Consider the following 21,902-nt stretch of genomic DNA (forward strand, 5'->3'; position numbering starts at 1 on the left):
ACTATCATATACAGTAGCAAACTGTACTTCTATGTGCTGCTTTGTGTTGAGGATTGTCTGGGACTCACAGAGCTATGGAATGAAGATCATTTTAAAATACAAAAGCTTGGGGCACCTGGGTGGCTCAGTCGGTTGAGCGTCCGACTTCAACTCAGGTCACGATCTCGCGGTCCGTGAGTTCGAGCCCCGCGTCGGGCTCTGGGCTGATGGTTCAGAGCCTGGAGCCTGCTTACGATTCTGTGTCTCCCTCTCTCTCTGCCCCTCCCCCGTTCATGCTCTGTCTCTCTCTGCCTCAAAAATAAATTAAAAAACAAAAAACGTTAAAAAAATACAAAAGCTCTACGCCATGGTTTGGGAAAGTGAAAATTACAGCTTTCGTTATTGCAAGGCTATGAAAACAAATGTATCTAGGAAGGATAAAACCACTACTTTGACAGATTAGATTTGGATCATTCAGTGGTGACCAAGATGATGGTTAATAAACAAAAAGCAAACAGGCCTCTGTGAGATTCTCTAGCTGGTGCCTCAGGCACAGGTGCCCCAGGTTTCAAGAGGAAACCATTGTTTCTCTACCAACCATCCCGAAGCCAGCTCAGTCTCTGACATCAAATTCCCTGGGACGAAGTTTCCTTCTAAAACAGTGCAGGAGGTTATTTCCTTCCCTGTGCAGAAGCTTTTTATGTGGATGTAGTCCCAGTAGTTTATTTGTGCTTTGGTTTCCCTTGCCTCAGGGAACACATCTAGAAAGAAGTTGTTACTGCCCATGTCAAAGAAATTAGCGTGTGTGTTCTCCTCCAGGATTTTTATGGGTTCAGGCCATTTTGGCCTTTAATCCATTTTGCATTTATTTTTGTGTATGGTGTGAGAAGTGGTCCCTATTCTTTCTTTTGTGTGTTGCCTTCCTGATGAGAGTACCTGGTGATGTATGGAATTGTTGAATCACTTTGTTGTACTCGGAAACTAATATAACACTGTATGTTATCTGACTGGAATTTAAATAAAAACAATGAATAAATAAGTAAATAAATAGGTAAGTCAGTCAGTCAGTCAGTCCAGGGAGAGAGATAAGGGGTTAGAGGAAGGGAGTCCAGTTCAGGGGGGTGGGGGAGGGAGTGTTTCCAGGAAGGAAAGTGAGGAGAAAGGGCTGAGCCCAGTGTGCTGTCTCTACCTGGCATCTTCAGAAAGTCCCTGGATCAGAACTCAGAGAAACAGTGTGACAAAGAGAGTTCCCTGCAAGAGGAGAGGGGTCAGGGCCCAGTCCCTTGTCCCCAAGAGGGTGTGGCTCTCAGGGTGGAAGGTGCAAGGGCACAGAGGCAGGGAAGCCTAGTGTTGGGAGCCCCATCTCCCCTGGTTTCACTTCTCCCTGTCACAGCCTGTGTCAGGTCCCCCTGTCTGGGATTCATGAAGGCGCCCCTGTTCACACTCCCATTGCCTGTCTGGTTTCTAGAGAAGACTATCATATCAACTTCACCGCGTTCCCTGGCTTGTCCTGGCCACAGACAGGCTGGGACTTAGATTCTCCCAGGGGATGGGGATCCTGGGGCCTTGAACCTGCTTCCTGGTGCTTTCAGGGGCCTGGCCATGACCCTGACCTGGGCCAGTGAGTGTGAGGTCAGAAGGAAAGAGCCTGTTATGTGTAGGAGCAAAGGGACCGCCTGGCGGGGACGCTGGACCACTGGGGAAGGGGGCCACCGCCCCCACTCCACACCCCCACCCACCCCTGGCCAGGCCTGGGCCATCCTCCCCTTGAGTCCTTCTGCGACTCCGCCCTGCTCTGCGACTCCGCCCTGCTCTCCGCCCCCCCCCCCCCGTGGAGTGCCCTGCCTTCCCGGCTGCCTCCATCTGGGACCCGGCTCCGGGCCTGGAGGAGGGTCGGGCGGGGTCTCAGCCCCTTTGTGCCCACAGTTCCCACTCCCTGAGGTGTTTCCACACCGCGGTGTCCCGGACTGGTCGCTCTGTACGTTTCGGTGGGCCAAGTGGACCACACGCATTTCCTGCGATTCCACAGCGATGCCGCGAGTCCGAGGGTAGAGCTGTGGGCGCCGTGGGTGGAGCAGGAGGGACACAGTTTGGGACGAGCAGACGGAGATCGCCAAGGTGCACGCACAGACCTCGCGACCTAACCTGCACACCGCCCTCCGCCACTACGACCAGAGCGAGTCCTGTGAATGACCCGGGCCAGGGTCCAGGTGACGAGTCCCTGAATCCCCCTTGGACCTGCTGAGGTCTCTCTGAGTGAGCTCCGGGTCCGAGATTCACCCCGAGGCCAGGAGACCTTCGCGGCCCCCACCCAGGATGAGCCCGCGGGGATTCACTCGGATTTTATCTAGTTTCTGGGTCTTTGACCAATCACTGCGGGTAGGTATCCTGAGGAGTGAGGCCAGGAGAGCCTGGCTGCAGGGCTGGGGGGTGGGGGACGACTGCGGGGGGGGGGGGGGGGGGGGGGAGGGGGGAGGGAGGAGGCTAGCTAGCTAGTGGGCGGGGATGCCCGCGAGGCTGGGTGAGAGAGTGGGCGGGGCCAGGGCCTCACCTTCCAAGGGACTTCTGGCTGCAACTTAGGGTTCGATGCGAACCACCTCGGCGGGTGTGAGCAATTCGCTAGGAGGGCGCCGATTACAGCTCCCTGAAGGAGGACCTGCACTCCTGGAGGGCAGCGGAGGAGGCGGCTCGGATCCTGGGCGCCAGTGGGAGGCGGCCTGAGCAGCCGAGCACTACCGGGTGTTACCTGCAGAGGGAGTGCGTGCAGGGGCTCCGCCTGTACCTAGAGAAAGGGAAAGAGACCTTGTAGGAAGCAGGTATGTGGGGCTGCCAGGCCTCCTGATCTCCCCTGGGGCAGGTGCTGTACCTCCTACTGGCCCCACCGAAAGGGAGGAAAATAGGATTGACACCAGAATTCTTCCCTGTCTCCCTCCTTGGGTCCTGAGGGTGAGGAGTTCCCCTGGGTTTTCGGATCCTGTGTCAGAGAGACTGGCTCGCAGGACCCATCCTTCTCTCAGGACAGAGAGGATCCAGTCTCTGTGGAGATGGAGAGACATATCTCTGAAAGAATTCAATAGCAGGTTTCCTTGACCCTGGTATTCACCTTGGGCACCCCCGGGTGACGTCCTCCCTCAGGCCTTGCTCTCTGTCCCATGCCCAATTTCATTGGAGGGCTGACTCCAGCTGTTTTGAGCCACTGGGCCTCCTCTACCAGGTCAGGACTAGAAGTCTCTGTTCCCTCACTCAGGGACCCTGAGCCTCCTCCCCTAGGCTGTCTTACTTACCCTGCCTCCAGACCTTCCCAAGGGATGGGAAGTTATCCCAGATCCTGGAGCTCAGGCTGGGATGTGAGTCTTGCACTCCCCTGCCCACCCCATTGTCCTCTCCATTCTCAGCATGGTCACATGAGTGCTGCTTCGGTGGCCCCCGGGGGACGATGCAAAGTTCCTAAAGTCTCTGACCCTTCTCCTCAGATCCTCCACAGACACATGTGACCTGCCACCCCATCTCTGACCATGAGGGGACCCTGAAGTGAAGGGCTGTGGGCTTCTACCGGACAGAGATTACTGTGACCTGGCAGCGTGATGGGGAGGACCTGACCCAGGACACGGAGCTTGTGGACACCAGGACTGCCGAGCCGGGACCTTCCAGAAATGGGTGGCTGTAGTGGTGCCTTCCGGGAAAGGAGCAGAGATACACGTGCCTGTGTAGCATGGGAGGCTGCAGGATCCCGTCAGCCTGAGATGGAATAAGAAGGGGGATGAAGGGGTGGATTCTATCCACAGACAGCAGAATACACGACACCTTCTGTAGACCTTCAGTGGCATCACAGCTGAGGCCCAGGGGTCAGAACTCTCACCTTCCCTTTCGTTCCCGGAGCCCCCGCGTCACTCCAACATGCCCATCATGGGAATCATTGCTGGTCTGGCTGTCCTTGGATCTGTGGTCACTGGACCTGGGACCTGGAGGAGGAAGAGCTCCAGCAGGGAAAGGGGTGAGGTCAGAGTTTTCTTGCACCAGGTTGCGGGGAGAGTGGTGGGGGGAGTAGGGAGGGGTTCAAGCCATATGTAATTTTCAGTGTCTTGCCTCAGTCCTGAGAGGCACCATCCACACACATGTGCTTACCCAGTTGGACCCTATTTGCTAATGCTCTTTCAAAAATCACACCTGAAAAAGAGACAAAACGTTCACCTCGATGCTTCTGGTGATGGGACCTGATTCCCAGCAGTCACAGGACAGAGGGGAGGCTCTGCTGCACACAGACCTCCAGGAGGCTTTGATCTAGTTTCCACATGTCCTCTTACCATGCATACTTATACCATGCATACTTTCAGACCACAGTGCTATGAAGCTTGAAATCAACCACAGGAAGAAGTCTGGAAAACCTCCAATAGCATGGAGGTTAAAGAACACCCTACTAAAGAATAAATGGGTCAACCAGGCAATTAGAGAAGAAATTAAGAAATATATGGAAACAAACAAAAATGAAAATACAACAATCCAAATGCTTTGGGATGCAGGGAAGGCAGTCCTGAGAGGAAAATACATTGCAATCCAGGCCTATCTCAAGAAACAAGAAAAATCCCAAATACAAAATCTAAGAGCACACCTAAAGGAACTAGAGGCAGAACAGCAAAGACACCCCAAACCAGCAGAAGAAGAGAAATAATAAAGATCAGAGCAGAAATAAACAGTATAGACTCTAAAAAACTGTAGAGCAGATCAATGAAACCAAGAGTTGGTTTTTTGAAAAAATAAACAAAATTGACAAACCTCTACCCAGGCTTCTCAAAAAGAAAAGGGAGATGACCCAAATAGATAAAATCATGAATGAAAATGGAATGATTACAACCAATCCCTCAGAAATACAAGCAATTACCAGGGAAGACTATGAAAAATTATATGCCAGCAAACTGGACAACCTGGAAGAAATGGACAAATTCCTAATCACCTACACACTTCCAAAACTCAAACAGGAAGAAATACAAAACTTGAACAGACCCATAACCAGCAAAGAAATTGAATCAGTTATCAAAAATCTCCCAACAAATAAGAGTCCAGGACCAGATGGCTTCCCAGGGAAATTCTACCAACATTTAAAGCAGAGATAATACCTAACCTTCTCAAGCTGTTCCAAAAAATAGAAAGGGAAGAAAAACTTCCAGATTCATTCCATGAAGCCAGCATTACTTTGATTCCCAAACCAGACAGAGACCCAGCAAAAAAAGAGAACTACAGGCCAATATCCCTGATGAATATGGATGCAAAAATTCTCAATAAGATACTAGCAAATCGAATTCAACAGCATATGAAAAGAATTATTCACCATGATCAAGTGGGATTCATTCCTGGGCTGCAGGGCTGGCTCAGCATTTGCCAATCAATCATGTGATACATCACATTAATAAAGGAAAAGATAAGAACCATATAATCCTGTCAATCGATGCAGAAAAAGGTATTTGACAAAATTCAGCATCCTTTCTTAATAAAAACCCTCGAGAAAGTCGGGATAGAAGGAACATACTTAAAGATCATAAAAGCCATTCATGAAAAGCCCACAGCTAATATCATCCTCAATGGGGAAAAACTGAGAGCTTTCCCCCTGAGATCAGGAACACGACAGGGATGTCCACTCTCACCACTGTTGTTTAACATAGTGTTGGAATCAGCAATCAGACAACAAAAGGAAATCAAAGGCATCCAAATTGGCAAAGATGAAGTCAAGCTTTCACTTTTTGCAGATGAAATGATATTATACATGGAAAACCCAATAGACTCCACCCAAAGTCTGCTAGAACTGATACATGAATTTAGCAAAGTTGCAGGATAGAAAATCAATGTACAGAAATCAGTTGCATTCTTATACACTAACAATGAAACAACGGAAAGACAAATAAAGAAACTGATCCCATTCAGAATTGCACCAAGAAGCATAAAATACCTAGGAATAAATCTAACCAAAGATGTAAAAGATCTGTATGCTGAAAACTATAGAAAGCTTATGAAGGAAATTGAAGAAGATATAAAGAAATGGAAAAACATTCTGTGCTCATGGATTGGAAGAATAAATATTGTGAAAATGTCAATACTACCCAAAGCTATCTACACATTCAATGCAATCCCAATCAAAATTGCACCAGCATTCTTCTCGAAACTAGACCAAACAATCCTAAAATTTGTATTGAACCACAATGACCCCGAATAGCCAAACTAATTTTGAAGAAAAAGACCAAAGCAGGAGGCATCACAATCCCAGACTTTAGTCTCTACTACAAAGCTGTAATCATCAAGACAGCATGGTATTGGCACAAAACAGACACACAGACCAATGGAATAGAATAGAAACCCCCGAATTAAACCCACAAAAATATGGCCAACTCATCTTTGACAAAGCAGGAAAGAATATCCAATGGAAAAAAGACAGTCTCTTTAACAAATGGTGCTGGGAGAACTGGACAGCAACATGCAGAAGGTCGAAACTAGACCACTTTGTCACACCATTCACAAAAATAAACTCAAAATGGATAAAGGACCTGAATGTGAGACAGGAAACCATCAAAACCCTAGAGGAGAAAGCAGGACAAAACCTCTCTGACCTCAGCCACAGCAATTTCTTACTTGACACATCCCCAAAGGCAAGGGAATTAAAAGCAAAGATGAACTATTGAGACCTCATGAAGATAAAAAGCTTCTGCACTGCAAAGGAAACAATCAATAAAACTAAAAGGCAACCAATGGAATGGGAAAAGATATTTGCAAATGACATATCGGACAAAGGGCTAGTATCCAAACTCTATAAAGAGCTCACCAAACTCCACACCCAAAAAACAAATAATCCAGTGAAGAAATGGGCAGAAAACACGAATAGACACTTCTCTAAAGAAGACATCCAGATGGCCAACAGGCACATGAAAAGATGCTCAACATCGCTCCTCATCAGGGAAATACAAATCAAAACCACATGCAGATATCACCTCACGCCAGTCAGAGTGGCTAAAATGAACGAATCAGGAGACTATAGATGTTGGCGAGGATGTGGAGAAACGGGAACCCTCTTGCACTGTTGGTGGGAAAGCAAACTGGTGCAGCCTCTCTGGAAAACAGTGTGGAGGTTCCTCAAAAAATTAAAAATAGATCTACCCTATGACCCAACAATAGCACTGCTAGGAATTTAGCCAAGGGATACAGGAGTGCTGATGCATAGGGGCACTTGTACCCTAATGTTTATAGCAGCACTTTCAACAATAGCCAAATTATGGAAAGAGCCTAAATGTCCATCAACTGATGAATGGATAAAGAAGTTGTGGTTTATATACACAATGGAATACTACGTGGCAATGAGAAAGAATTAAATAAGCCCTTTTGTAGCAATGTGGATGGAACTGGAGAGTGTTATGCTAAGTGAAATAAGTCATACAGAGAAAGACAGGTACCATATGTTTTCACTCTTATGTGGATCCTGAGAAACTTAACAGAAGTCCATGGGGGAGGGGAAAAAAAAGAGGTTAGAGAGGGAGACAGCCAAAGCATGAGACTTAAAAACTGAGAACAAACTGATGGTTGATGGGGGGTGGGAGGGAGGGGAGGGTTGGTGATGGCTATTGAGGAGGGCACCTTTTGGGATGAGCACTGAGTGTTGTATGGAAACCAATCTGACAATAAATTTCAATTAAAAAAAAAAGAAAATGGTAATAAAGTGCCTCAGCAATGCTTCCAAAAAAAAAAAAAAAAAAAAAAAAGAAGAAGAAGAAAGAAAAGAAAGGCAGGGCAGTAGAAGAGAAAATAGATTCGACACTCCCTGGTGCACACCTTGGGGAAGGACCTGCATGGTGGTGGTGGTTCTGGGAGGAGGGCAGGTCATATCTCCAAGGAGGGTTAGAGGGAGACTTCCAGACCAGGACGGGCAGGCTGGGAGAAGGCGGCTGTGTGGAAAGCCTTGTGCTGACCACGTGGCTGGACAGCCAGTTTGGAGACCAGATGTCAGGAGTGGGGCCCATTGAGGTCATGGAACCAAAGGATGGGGTTAGGGCCAAGGATAAAGGCAGCGGGACCTCGAGCAGTTTTCTGGTTGGTGGGGGAGAGGGGAAGGCAAGAGCCAGCAGGGGAGACTAGTGCTGAGGGTCTGGGAAGGGGGACTGAATGTTTCAGAACAAACTTGAATCAGAGGCTGACAGGAGAGGAGGGGACTTGAGCCAAGAGCCAGGAGGAGGGGGTGCTGATGGCAGGGCCCCAGGGGAGGAGCTCCTGAGAGAGGAGAGCTTAGTGAGGGCCCAGCATGTGGGCAAGGGGTGTGAACAGGCATGGGGCCATAGGGGAGGGGTGCAGAGGGACCAGGGAGACTGGGATTCCTGCCCACAGGAAGAGTGGAGGCCACAAGGGAGTGAGGGTGGGATGAAGGAGAGGGGACAGGGCAGTGCGGGTGTTGGCGCAGGGTGGAGGAGGGCCAAGGTCAGGTGCCTGCACTGGAGGGGAGGGAGGAGGGGCGCCAAGACAGGGGACAAGTCTAGACAAGGCTCTGAGCACCATGCCACTGCGCTCCCCTTGGTGATGGCAGGAGGACAGTGGGAGTGAGAGTCTGGGCAAAAGACTCCTCAGAAAATTAGCATACACTGGAAGTCTTAGCTTCAGCAATGAGACAACAAAATGAAACAAAAGGCATCCAAATTGGCAAGGAAGTACTCAAACTTTCACTCTTCTCAGAAGACATAGTACTGTGTGTAGAAAACTCGAAAGATTCCACCAAAAAATTGCTAGAACTAACACATGAATTCAGCAAAATAGCAGATTGTCTAATCAATGTACAGAAATCTGCTGCATTTGTAAACATGAAAAACAAGGTAGAAAAAAAACAAACAAAGAATCAATCCTATTTGGGGTTGCACCAAAAACAGTAAGATACCTAGGGATAAACCTAACTAAAGAGGAAAAAGTTCTGGGCTCTGATAACTATAGAACACTTATGAAAGTAATTGAAGAAGACACAAAGAAATGGAAAAGCACTCCATGCTCATGGATTAGAACAAACATTGTTAAAATGTCTATCCTCCCCAAAGCAATCTATACATTTAATGCAATCCCTATCGAAATACCACCAGCATTTTTCACAGAGCTAGGACAAATAACCCTAAAATTTGTATGGAACCACAAAATACCTGACCGAATAGCCAAAGCAACTCTGAAAAACAAAAAATAGGAGGCATCACGATTCCAGATTTAAAGCTACATTACAAAGCACTAGTCATCAAGACAGATTTCTGCGAGCATGTGGAGAAAGGGGAACCCTCTTGCAGTGTTGGTGGGAATGTAAACTGGTGTAGCCACTCTGGAGAACAATATGGAGATTCCTGAGAAAACTAATAATAGAAACATTCTATGATCCAGCAATTGCAGTACCAGGCATTTACGCAAAGGGTACAAAATACGTATTTGTACATAAAACACCCCAATGTTTATAGCAGCATTATCAACAATAGCTAAATGATAGAGAGAGCCCAAATGTCCATCTACTGATGAATGGATAAAAAAAGAGGTGGTATACACGCACACGCACGTGCACACACGCGCACACACACACACACACACACACACACATATATAATGGAATATGTATGATTTATCCTCAAGAAATCTCCACGTGCATTTGAAGAGAATGTGTATTCTGTTGATGGCTGGAATGTTCAATAAATGTCAGATTTGTACTATTGGTTTACAGTATGGCTCAGGTCTTCTTTATGTTTATTGATCTCTGCATAGATGTTCTATCCATTATGGAAAGTGATATATTGCAGTTTCTGACTATTACAGTTGTATTCTCTGTTTCTCAACTTCTGTCTGTTTTGTTTTCATGTATTTGGTGCTGAGGTGACAATATATTCAGAATTGTTTCATCCTTCTGATAGTTTGACTCTTTTATCACTATAAAATGTTGCTGTCTCTCTTTACTAGCAATTTTCCTTTATGTCATATACATAATATTTATTCACCTAACATATATTTATCGCATATGCTGGTCATGTTATATTTTATGTCCTATGAATGCAATATTGAAATTTTATGACCTTCTTTTTACTACCTATTCTCTCTAAAGTTACTCAATCACAGTCTATTCCCGTTTGTACTTTACATTTCATGCTACGAGTTTCTCTTTTTCTTTGGGCAATTCTTTGTGTACATTTTTTGACACACAGGTTAAATGTAGATTTGTCTAGAGAAATCTGTTTCTTTCTTATAAATTTGAGTCAATATCAATCCAGAACAATAATAAACTAAACTAATGACTAGAATGTATTTTGGCCCCAAATAAACCCAAATTTGGACTACAAATCACAGAAGCGTTAGTCTGTGATTGGAAATTCTTTGAAGTAGCAGTTTGCTCACTTTGTGTTAGCTCCAAGCAAACCTCCTTAGAATAATATCTTCTTGTTCTTGAAGATAGAGTTGATGTGATTCGTGTCACCCTTTCCTGAGGACATGAATCTACGAATCTTTTGTTCCCATATTTTCAGGGAGGGATGTTTCTCATGAAATAGAATGAGCTCTGGGCATTATTTCCTGTCTATTCAGTTCATGAGCCTGAGAAGCAAGCTAAGATTTTCTAGATTTGAAATACACCTTAAGTATCAGAGCAGCCATCATCCCTGGCTTTTTGCCCATTATTATATTTTGGCCTAAATGATTATTATTCTTTTGATTGTTTTTTGGGGTGATATATATACACATCACCCAAATGCATATATAATATATACATATGTATTTATAATACACACACACACACATATATATATAATCATGATTAGTTGTTTTTATAGGAAGAGTCAGCCTTAAAACTTAGTCTACTGTGTTACTGGAAGAGGATCCCCATTCACAATTGTTTCATTTCTGAGATTTATCCAGCACCAGACGAGGTGGTAGAATACAAGTCTACCTAAACCAGTGGTGATCTGTGTCTTCTGTGAGCCAGCTCTGGTCTGTGAATGTGCATCAGCCCACAAACAGAGACAGAAATGAAAGTGAAACCTTATCCTGTCTCAGACTGGCAATCAACACAAAAATAAGCCTGTATATCGTCATTGGATCTGCTAAGAACAGTTTGATTACTAGCTGTTCGTGGACCAGACGTGGATGAGCACAGTGTCTAACCTAGAATGATTTTTTAGACTTTTGTGAGGGTCACATAAAACCTGGTAAATTTTGGATACTGTCCCCAGAAATACGGGCATGTATAAAGAAATATGAAGTGTCAGTGTATGTATAAGGATCATCTGAAGTGTTACAGATCTGGGTTACCTAATCCTAGAAAGAGACAAAGACTGGAGAAGACATTTTAAACAATCACTTCATCACCCGACAGTGCTACTCCACTTACTTGTGAGAACTGGAGTAGAGAAAAGCTGGATCCCATAATAACTATCATGGGAAAAAGTTGAAAGATGCCATTTTTTTTTAAATTTTTTTTTTAACGTTTATTTATTTTTTTTTTTTAATTTTTTTTTTTTCAACTTTTTTTTACTTATTTTTGGGACAGAGAGAGACAGAGCATGAACCGGGGAGGGGCAGAGAGAGAGGGAGACACAGAATCGGAAACAGGCTCCAGGCTCCGAGCCATCAGCCCAGAGCCTGACGCGGGGCTCGAACTCACGGACCGCGAGATCGTGACCTGGCTGAAGTCGGACGCTTAACCGACTGCGCCACCCAGGCGCCCCGTAACGTTTATTTATTTTTGAGACAGAGAGAGACAGAGCATGAACAGGGGAGGGGCAGAGTGAGAGACACACACAGAATCTGAAACAGGCTCGAGCTGTCAGCACAGAGCCCGACGCGGGGCTCGAACTCACGGACCGCGAGATCATGACCTGAGCTGAAGTCGGACGCTTAACCGACTGAGCCACCCAGGTGCCATGAAAGATGCCATTTTTTAGTCGCTCCTTCCTCCAATCTGACCTGAGTGCCTACAATGTATCATATCAAGTTGTAGTCTGAAATCTCCGCCACAAATGTTGTAATTTGTCATTCTTTTCCCATTCTGGGCCCCCAGTTTCCATGCCCAGAACTAGTACCCTCTTCCCACATGAAAGATTTCCACGTTTAAAAATCTGGAGGGGCGCCTGGGTGGCTCAGTCAGTTGGGCGGCCGACTTCGGCTCAGGTCATGATCTCGCCGTCCGTGAGTTCGAGCCCCGCGTCAGGCTCTGTGCTGACAGCTCAGAGCCTGGAGCCTGTTTCAGATTCTGTGTCTCCCTCTCTCTCTGACCCTCCCCGGTTCATGCTCTGTCTCTCCCTGTCTCAAAAATAAATAAAATGTTAAAAAAAAAAATTAAAAAGAAAAATCTTGACTGAGGGCAGAGACCATGGAAAGGAGAACCCATTTTGCCAAATAGTCTTGCATTAGACATGGCATGAAACTTCACAGTCACGTGACCACCTGCCAGACTCTGCCTCAGGATATGTGACAGATAGGCTTGGACAGCACTAGATGGCATTTGGCACAGGTGTTTGAGTGACAGTGGTGTCATGCAGTTGCAAGGGGCAGCAGCAACAGCAGTCTCAGCTTCTGGATCCAGTGTCCTATGTCAGGGGACTCTCTTGTGATGGTGACATCTATACCCAGGAGCAGGGCCCTGGCTATATGTGAGCCTCCCCCTCGGGTCCATTGTGGATTCTGTTCCCATCTGTGTAGCCTCAAGCCTGGTTTGTGACATTCCTTGAAATAGAACAAGGCCCCACATTCTCTCTCATCCAAGTCTCTGTAACTGTACATATGTATCCCAAAGAGTCAGAAGTCAATATAAGGAATAGCTTCAGAGAGCATGATTTCAGACGTTTTTTTCCAGTTTTACTGAGATATAACTGACATACACCATTGTGTCAGTTTAAGGCTACGATCTCTTGATTTGATATGTTTCTATGCTGCAAAATGCTTACAACCATAGCATTAGCCTAGACCTGCACCTTGTCACATGGTTACCATTTCCTTTTCTGTGGGGCAAACATTTAAGATCTACACTCTTGTTATCTCAGAGATTTTATGTTGAGCTGATAACCACTTCCTCAATCTGCTACCCGGCTCTGCCCCCTGGGAGAGAAAATGTGTAAATCCCAGCAGGTCTTGCATTTTTCTTCCTAGAAAAAACAACAACATGTAAATGTGGATGTAAGACCCCTTCCCACAATGAGGGCTCTCATCAGTGACTTCACTGCAACTCTATCTGGTGGAACCCCAGGATTGCTCATGGGTTCGTTACAAAACACTCAGGCCTCTCTCCACATACCCTGTTAGAGTGTTGGGCCTGGACCCAGGAATCACTACTTAATAAGCCCCACAGGAGAGGCTGAGGCACAGCCACGTGGGAACCCTTCATTATGTGCTTGCTGCTCAGTGTGTGATCTGAAGACCAGAAGCAGCACCAACCTTGTTATAAACCCAGAATCTCACACTCTACTCCAGACTGTCTAGCTCTTCCTCAGTCCAGGAAATTCCTGTGCACACTGAAGGCTGGGTCTCCCTGGAGTGTGTGCCTTCTAGGTGCAGAACCAGAACTGTGCAGTGTGCTCTAGGTTTGCTCTGATCTGCTTGCTTAGTGCTGACAAGTCCAGGGTTTGGTCCTGATCCTCTCTCTTCTATGGCCATCATCCCCTTGGTGACCTCATCTATGCTGAAGGCTCTAAACATCATTTATATGGTGTCACCTCCATATCTATTCCTCCAACCTAGATATTTCTCCCACCCTGCACTCTATATCCAGCTGGAACTTTGCTTGCATTTCTAATAATCTCAGATTCGACATTCCTAAATTGGGTGCCTGTGATGCAGCTTCCCCAAATGTCCTACTTCCAAAATCTTCCCTGTTTGATTGGAAGACACCGCTCCTTTCTTCTTGCAGTCTGAAGTATTCGATGCTGTCCTTGATTCCCCCTTCTCACAACCCAGAAGTGATACATTAGACCATGCTGCAAAGTTTATCTTTAAATGTATCCAGAACACACACACACACACACACACACACACACACACAATAACAAGAGTACAGTCACTTCCTGTTATTTTCTCTCCTCAAACCCAAAATAAATCCAACATTCTCCCCTCGTGGAAACTGCACTGGCTTCCTACACTTTCCCTACTGGTCTCCCGCCCTTCACCTCTCGATTCTGCGCAGCAGCAAACAGATGCTGCTAAGACAAGTAGTACTACGTGGACCATCTGATCTAAACCATCCGGTGACTCCACATGTTACTCAGAGAAAACCCAAAAGCCTTCTAATCCTAAGGCCTAGATATCTGACCACATTTACATGCTCTGTGCTCCAGCCACAGTGGCCTCTCATCCTTCCTTGAACAAGGACACGCTCCTGCCCTAGTGCGTGTGCCTGGAGGTTCCCCTGCTTGGAAAAAACTCCCTCAGACATGCTCTTCAACAACTCCTTGTGTCCTGCACATCTCTCAGAGGTCACCTTCCCAGTGAGGCTCACACTTACCACTGTAGAAAAGTAGCCATCTTCCCTGTCCCTGCACAGGTAACTCTCTGGATCACCTTCTTCAAAGCACCTACCAATTCCAATTTATTTTTGTATTTTTAATTTTTTTAATGTTTATTTATATTTGAGACAAGGGAGACAGAGCACAAGTGGGGGAGGGGCAGAGAGAGAGGGAAACATAGAATCTGAAACAGCCTCCAGGCTCTGAGCTATCAGCATAGAGCCCCATGTGGGGCTCGAACCCATGAACCGTGAGATCATGACCTGAGCCGAAGTCAGAGGCTTAACCGACTGAGCCACCCAGGTGCCCCAACCAATTTCCAGTGTAAACACTTTCCTTATTTACCACATTTATACAATATACACTTGACTCTGAATTACACTGGTTTGAACTGGGCACATCCACCGATATGTGGACTTATTTACAATAAGTGCTGTCAATGCAGTTTCTCTTATGGTTTCTTACTATTTTCTCCAGCTTAATTTATTATAAGAATACATGTTACATATCCATGTAACGTACAAACCATGTGTTAAATGACTGTTCCTGTTTTCAGTAAGGCTTCTTATCAACAATACGTTATGGTGGTAGTATTTAAGTTTCAGGGGAGTCAAAAGTTATATTTGGATTTCTGACTGCTCAAAGGGGTCATTGCCCTCAGTCCCCACATTGTTCCAAGGTCAAGTAGAGTCTGTCCCTCACCCCTAGGACATATTCTCCACAAGACCAGCACGTTTGCCTCTTCTTACTTACTGAGGTGTCCTAGATGAAAAAACAGCGGGTCCTGCACGTGGCACACGACATTATCAGTGGAACGATTGGTCAGCGGAGAGGACCTCTGTCTTCTGGATGAGCCTCAGGCACAGCCGGTTCGTGGCAGCTCCCGCACAAAGTGCCCCCACCTCACCATCAGTGCCACCTCTACTTTCCCCCAGGGCTGTCCCTCCCTCTTTCTGCTCAGCTCCCCCCTCCCACACAGTTACAGTCCTATCTTCAGAATCACTGTACTTAGGCTTTATGGGGCCCTTTCCCCAACCAAATAGAAATCTACATTAGACCCTGCTTTATACATCCAAGAACTTGGATGTGAACCAGCACCAGCATCACTGGAACTAAGAGCAGGAAGAGAGGGCAGAAAGGCAAGGAAGGTAGAAACTAACGGAAGTTGAAAAAGGATAAGAAACTCTCAGATTCCTCTCTGTCTACCTCAGGATGTAAAGAATAATCCAGAAGACAACTCTAGAGGGAGGAGATGGTTGAATCTGAAAATCCATCTCTCCAAACCCCAGGGACTCCTGTGTACAGGGCCCACCTGTGGGAACAACAGTCCAAAGGACTCTTGGTGCTACAGCCACCGGGGTCATCCGGGGAGAATGAGACAGGAACTCGGACACAAGAGCAGAACAGGCCTGATACTCCACAGAAACAAGGGGGAAAAAACCACCCAAAACAGGGGGCTGAGGTCACGACCCAGGAGGGAGCCTAGGCTGACCCAGACACAGGAAGCTCTTGCTGCACAAGCTCCTGGTGACAGGTGACATCCAAGCCCCTATGATCTCAGGTCCTGGTGAGACAAGGTTCCACAGAAGGGACGAGGACAAGGAGCAGAGACATGACCCAGCTGAGGAGGGAGCATGTCACACTAATTACGCACTGAGCACCGACTGGACACAGGCCCTGTCCACGCTCGGCTCCTCCAGCCCTCTCCTGTCCGCACATGCAACAGACACAGTACAGGAAACAGCGGGTTCTGGAAGGTTCTCAGTGCTTTCATTTATTTTCTCTTCCAACCATACAAATCCTCTCTTTTATTACCTCATCATGCCCACATACCAAGAATTACAAAACATAAATTCCTATCAGGATTCTCATTTTCAGTAGGGAAGTAAGGCGTCAGTACTCAGTCCAACATGAAGTAAGACAGGAATGGAGACAGAACATGAATCAGTATGGGAGGGGTCATGGTGGGCATGGGGGCCAGTCTCCTGAGTCCTCACGATATGCTAATAGGAATGCAGACACATTCTGACACCATCTGCAGGAATTCAGGGGATCTCGATGTCACTGAGCGGGGGTGTGAACAGATCTTGCATCGCTCAGTGCACCACAGGCAGCGGGTCTCACACTGTGAAAAAAAATCATCATGAACACATTTAGGTCAGTCACATAAGTGCCACACACTCAACAGCCCCCCCCCCCCCCCCCCCGCCTGCTCAAAGTGTCCCTAGTGCCCCCACTCCTCCCCACTTCACCCTGCATAGTCTTACCTTTAGGAGCCATTAGAGATGAATCAGAGCCCTGAGTGCTGTCATCGCCTGGGGTAGAACAAACAGGATGTGATCAGAGCCACAGGAGTTGAGACTAAAGGAGCAGCTATGGGGGGGTGGGGGGAGTGAGCTCCCCATTGGGGTCCTGTCTACACTATCCCAGGTTTCAGGGATCACCTCCTCCATACTTATGTGCAGCATGAAAGTAGCTTGGTCCTTTTCCTCCTGTGGAAGAAAATAGCATGTTAGACACCTGGGACAGCTGGGCCATGAGATCCTAGAGCAACCTCCTAGTCCTACTCCAAAATGAAGTTTCCAGAGTTCTGACTGAACACATAGGACAGGATTGGGACACAGGGACACATGAAGAAAGAGGTGTGGGGTTACAGGACCACCTGACTTGCTGGAGATCTGGCCTCAGCAGGGACCTTCCTCTGTCCTGTCACTGCTGGGAATCATGTCCCCATCACCAGAATCACCAAGTGAAAATCTGTCCTTCATTTTCCAAGTTGTCTGCTACAGAGTGAATGTTAGTAACGGCTCCAGAGTGGGCAGGTCCATGTGTGTGGATGGAAATTCCCAGGAACCAGGCAGGACAATGTGCTACCTAGGAAACCCCCCAGTGGGACAAGAGAACTCACATCCCCCCACTGTGTTCCTACCTGAGCACTTCTTCCTCCAGATCACAGCTCCAACCACCACAATGACCACAAGGACAACCACAGCAACAATGATGCCCAGGATGGGGATGGAGGTCTGAGAGGATGGCTCTGGAAAGTGAAGGAAGGTGAGGGGCAGAGACATCCAGCTTCAGTCATGACTCTGTGAAATTCTCCAGAAGGGCCCTGCTTTCCCTGACACGGGGCTCTATCCCAAACCCTCCTTACCCCATCTCAGGGTGATGGGTTTGGGCAGCCCCTCGTGCTGCACATGGCACATGTATCTCTGCTCCTCTCCAGCAGGCACCACCACAGCTGCCTACTTCTGGAAGGTCCCATCTCCCGCAGGCCTGGTGTCCACAAGCTCTGCGTCCTGGGTGTGGTCCTGCCCATCACGCTGCCAGGTCAGGGTGATCTCCGCAGGGTAGAAGCCCAGGGCCCAGCACCTCAGGGTCACCTCACGGTCAGAGATGGGGTGGCGGGTCACCCGTGTGTTGGGAGACTCTGAGGAAGAAGAAACAGAGAATCCACACTGTGGTTTAGCTTTATGGGCCACTGAAACTGCATCCACGTGACCATCCTGAGGTGGACAGGACAACTGGTCTGGATGGAAGAAGCACAAAACCCAGACAGCAGTCTAGCCTTTGGGATCTCCTGATTCTTGTTAAGTTCTGGAATCAGGGAGAGAAGCCCGGGTAGGGAGCTGCTGGTCTAAAGGGGGAACACACTGTGGTCCTGACTGTGGTGGAGGATGAGTGACTCAGAAAACCCGGAGTCAGAACTCCAAACATGTTCTCAGATGTAGACAAGGCCTTGAGAGGGAAAGTCAGGGTTCACAAGATGGCTGCCAGGGTCCGAGGGAACTGCTGATGGGTTATTTCTGGGATGATCTCAACCTGCACCCCAGGGAGAGACTGGATTCCTGTCTCTCTTTTAGAGAAAAGCACCCTCAAGGTGAGTCAGTCTCTAGTAGGAATATGAACTTCCAGGCGGATCTCCCTCTTCCCACTCGGGGAGGGGCGCTGTTCTGACACTGAGGCCATTTTCCCTTTCTCGTGGGCAGCCAGCCCCAGTGGAGGGGAGATCGAGGAGGCCCGGTGGTCCCGGTACCTGCGCGCAGCAGCGTCTCCTTCCCCATGTCCAGGTATTTGGCGAGCCACTCCACGCACGTGCCCTCCAGGTAGTTCCTCTCCTGCTCCGCCACACCGGCCTCCTCCCACTTGCGGCGGGTGATCTGCGCCGCTGTGTCCGCCGCGGTCCAGGAGCGCAGGTCCTCGTTCAGGGCGATGTAATCCTTGCCATCATAGGACTCCTGACTGTACCCGCGGAGGAGGCGGCCGTCCGGTCCGACGTCACAGCCATATGTCCACTGGATGTTGTGCGACCCTGTCCCCGCCCCCAGAGCAGCAGTGATTAAGGTGAAACCGAAAGTAAACCCGCCTAAAACCTCCCTCGGGCTCTTCCAGGGTCTTGGGACGGGGTTCACGAGGCCTCGGGTTTGCACTCTGACCCAGAGAATCGGGGCGACCCCGGCCCGTCGTGACCTGGACCCGGGCCCGCGTCGCTCACCGGACTCGCTCTGGTTGTAGTAGCGGAGCATCGTGTTCAGGTCCACTCGGGAAATCTGTGCGTTGTCCTTCGCGATCCGCGTGTTCCGGTCCCAATACTCCGGCCCCTCCTGCTCCATCCACGGCACCCGCGGCTCCATCCTCGGATTCGGGGCGTCGGTGTCGAACCGCACGAACTGCGTGTCGTCCACGTAGCCCACGGAGATGAAGCGGGGCTCCCCGAGGCCGGGCCGGGACACCGCGGTGTCGAAATACCTCAGGGAGTGGGAGCCTGCGGGCGCGGAGGGGCTGAGACCCCGCCCGACCCTCCTCCCCGCGCGGGGCCCGGGTCCCAGGGGGAGGGGGACGGGAGGGCAGGGCGAGGGGGACCCGAGTTGGGGAGAGCAGGGCGGAGTCCGGGAGGGTCGGGGGAGGGCAGGGCAGGCCGGGCTCGGAGGCGGGTGGGGGTCTGGGGTCGGGGCGGAGGACAGTCGCCTCCCCCGGAGGTTCCGCGTCCCCGCCGGGCGGTCCTCTCCCTCCTGCCCCGCAGAGTCCCTTTCCTCCCGACCCCGCACTCACCCGCCCAGGTCTGGGTCACGGCCAGGGCCCCCAACAGCAGCAGGAGCACAGTTTCGGACATCACGAACCGCATCCTCGGGGTCTGGGGACAAATGTGAGTCTCAGGAGGCGGGTGCGGAAACTTGATACCCCGGAACCGCGGTGCCGCTCATTGGCTTCTCCGGAAACCGGACACTAATAGGAGTGTGAACCGAGGCCGCGTCATCAGTATCCAGGCAGAAAGACCTGACACAGGTTGTGACAGGGAGAAGTGAAACCAGGGCAGATGGGGACTCCCCAACACTGGGTTTCCCTGTCCCCGACGCCGCCCTGGGGCCAGAGTCCCTGAGAGGCGGGCCTGGGGACCTGGGACTTGGCCTGGACGCCTCACCTACTGCACAGAACGCTCTTAGTCCCACTGTGTCCCTGAGCCGTGGACCGGGAGCTGTGTGAGTCACTGATTCTCCAGCATTTTGTTCTCAGGATATCTCTACAGTCTTACAAATTAGTGAGGATCCCAGGGATAATTGTGTGCCTGTGGATTATATCGATCCTTATTTACCACAGCAGGAATAAAACGGGTTCAAATATTTATTAATTCATTTTCAATCATATGAAAACATAAATATTGTTTGTATGGAAAGTACCAATGTTCCCAAATAAAAGGGGCAGTGAGAATAGTGGTTTTGTTCCATTGTACATTTTTGCAAGTCTCTTTCTTGTCTGTCTCGTTGGAAGACCACTGGATGTTCAGATTTGCCTCTGCATCTATTGTGTTGTTTTGGCTGAAGTATATGAAAAAATGTATGTCCTTGACCAAATGTAGGAGAATAGTATGTATTATAACCGTTTCAGATAATTATGGATATTCATCTTTGATACTATATTAAAACTACACAATGTGTAATTTCTCTGAGGTTCTTTGCAAACTGGGCTTGAAACAGTATCATTAACTGTGTTTTACTGTTACATTAAATCCATAGGCCCATCTGCACATGGAATGGATCTGTACTAATGCATGAATGTTTTTAAGTAACGTGTTGTGTGTTGTTTCACTAAGTAATGTAGGTGTTCCAGCATTGATTAGAGTGGAATCGAATTATCAAAAAGTCATTTGTTTTGGGGCACCTGGGTGGCTCAGTTGGTTAAGCATCCGGCTTGGGCTCTGGTCATGATCTCACGGTCCATGAGTTCAAGCCCCGCGTGGGGCTCCGTGCTAACAGCTCAGAATCTGGAGCCTGACTAGGATTCTGTGTCTCCCTGTCTCTCTGTCCTACCCCTGCTTGCACTGTCTCTCTTTCTCTCAAAAATAAATAAACGTTAAAAAAAATTTTTAAAGAAAGCCATTTGTTTTAATATGACCACAAATGCCAACAGAAAAGGTGGTTAGTACTGAGAAACTGTCAAGCTTCTGGGTGGGTCACAGGTTTATGGGATGGGCTTCATGGGTGATGGGTTCTAAGGAGGACACTTGTTGTGATGAGCACTTGGCGTTGTTTGTAAGTGATGAATCACTCAATTCTTCTTGAACTAATATTAAACTGTATGTTAACTAACTGGAATTTAAATAAAAACTTGAGATAAACAAAGTAATGGTAAAAGCAGCGATTGCTCAGTAACCAGCACGGGGAGATGTTTGGTATTTGGTGGATCATACGGTGCCTTGTTTTTGTCTGTAATTGGACAAAGTTTTGTCATGGTTTCAGAGTGTCCTTGTGTGCTGTCGATGTTCGGTGAGATGACTGGCTCCTGTCCCACAGGAATAATATGGCCCAGTGGTGGCATCAGTCAGCTTCTGTCCACACTGAGGCCCAGCTGTCAGTGTCAGACCAGTTCCCAACGTGGGGGCTGCTGTTTCTTCTGTCTTCAATTGCATATTTTAAAATACGTACAACCCATCAATAATAATTAAAGACTTGGTGTTTTGGGGAGCCTGGGCGGCTCAGTCGGTTAAGGGTCAGACTCCTGATCTCATGGTTTGTGAGATGGAGCCCTGTGTCAGGCTCTGTGCTAACAGTGGGGACCCTGCTTGGGATTCTCTCTCTTGACCTCTCTGTCTCTGTCTCTGCCCCTCCCCTGCTCATACTCAGTCTGTCTCTCTCTGTCTTAAAATAAGTAAATAAACTTTCAAAAAAATCTGGAGGACTTTTAAATCCTTAAATATTCCCACATACATTGGCCCTGTTAGGGTTCTTAAATATGTTTATTTCTTCTTGTATCACACCCTGAGGAGAAGCTTTATTTCAGATTATGGATTGTGCAACTTTTTCACACTAAAACTACTCCCACAATTAGGGTAGGTCTTAGGTTTAATATTTCATAAGCAGGAATATTGTTCATGGTCGTTCCAGACCCTAGTTCCAATACTTATCCCTTTGTCATGGAGTATCTCATTCCTGTCTCCTAACATGTCTGCCAGAT

The 21,902-nt window shown here is 48.0% G+C and overlaps 2 protein-coding genes, 1 long non-coding RNA gene and 1 pseudogene across 10 annotated transcripts in view; all 4 read right to left on the minus strand.

Annotated features, from left to right (window-relative positions):
- The window catches only part of LOC132677782 (class I histocompatibility antigen, Gogo-B*0103 alpha chain-like), a 253,922-nt pseudogene extending 234,281 nt beyond the window's left edge, over window positions 1-19,641 (minus strand). Inside the window, exons 1-7 of the transcript XR_013555561.2 lie at window positions 19,503-19,641; window positions 18,946-19,215; window positions 18,487-18,762; window positions 17,605-17,880; window positions 17,380-17,487; window positions 16,895-16,942; window positions 16,718-16,765 (exon numbers count right to left, since the gene is read on the minus strand). The product of XR_013555561.2 is annotated as a class I histocompatibility antigen, Gogo-B*0103 alpha chain-like (transcript). The remainder of the gene's footprint in view (window positions 1-16,717; window positions 16,766-16,894; window positions 16,943-17,379; window positions 17,488-17,604; window positions 17,881-18,486; window positions 18,763-18,945; window positions 19,216-19,502) is intronic.
- The window catches only part of LOC132666874 (class I histocompatibility antigen, Gogo-B*0101 alpha chain-like), a 426,482-nt gene that overhangs the window by 301,584 nt on the left and 102,996 nt on the right, over window positions 1-21,902 (minus strand). Inside the window, exon 8 of one of the 6 annotated variants that reach the window (XM_078446713.2) lies at window positions 16,199-16,575. The exons of the other annotated variants lie outside the window; for them this stretch is intronic. Within the exon in view, the coding sequence (XP_078302839.2) occupies window positions 16,571-16,575 (5 nt within the window). The 3' untranslated portion in view covers window positions 16,199-16,570. Of the gene's footprint in view, window positions 1-16,198; window positions 16,576-21,902 lie in introns of those variants that run through there. 6 annotated transcript variants of the gene reach the window in all.
- Window positions 1-21,902, minus strand: part of LOC132666876 (patr class I histocompatibility antigen, A-2 alpha chain-like) — a 538,163-nt gene that overhangs the window by 234,281 nt on the left and 281,980 nt on the right. The window contains exons 9-10 of one of the 2 annotated variants that reach the window (XR_013555562.1): window positions 16,718-16,765; window positions 16,199-16,575 (exon numbers count right to left, since the gene is read on the minus strand). The gene's annotated coding sequence lies outside the window, so the exon portion shown is untranslated. Of the gene's footprint in view, window positions 1-16,198; window positions 16,576-16,717; window positions 16,766-21,902 lie in introns of those variants that run through there. The other variant, XR_013555563.1, reaches the window with a different exon arrangement.
- LOC144616362 (uncharacterized) lies at window positions 1,782-4,276 on the minus strand. The gene is made up of 3 exons (XR_013555559.1): window positions 3,839-4,276; window positions 2,531-3,717; window positions 1,782-2,144 (listed from the first exon to the last, which is right to left on the minus strand). It is a non-coding gene; the product is annotated as an uncharacterized LOC144616362 (long non-coding RNA).

The sequence above is a fragment of the Panthera onca genome, chromosome B2 (genome assembly GCF_046562875.1).
Source record: "Panthera onca isolate mPanOnc1 chromosome B2, mPanOnc1 haplotype 2, whole genome shotgun sequence".
In the NCBI taxonomy this organism is placed as follows: domain Eukaryota; kingdom Metazoa; phylum Chordata; class Mammalia; order Carnivora; family Felidae; genus Panthera; species Panthera onca.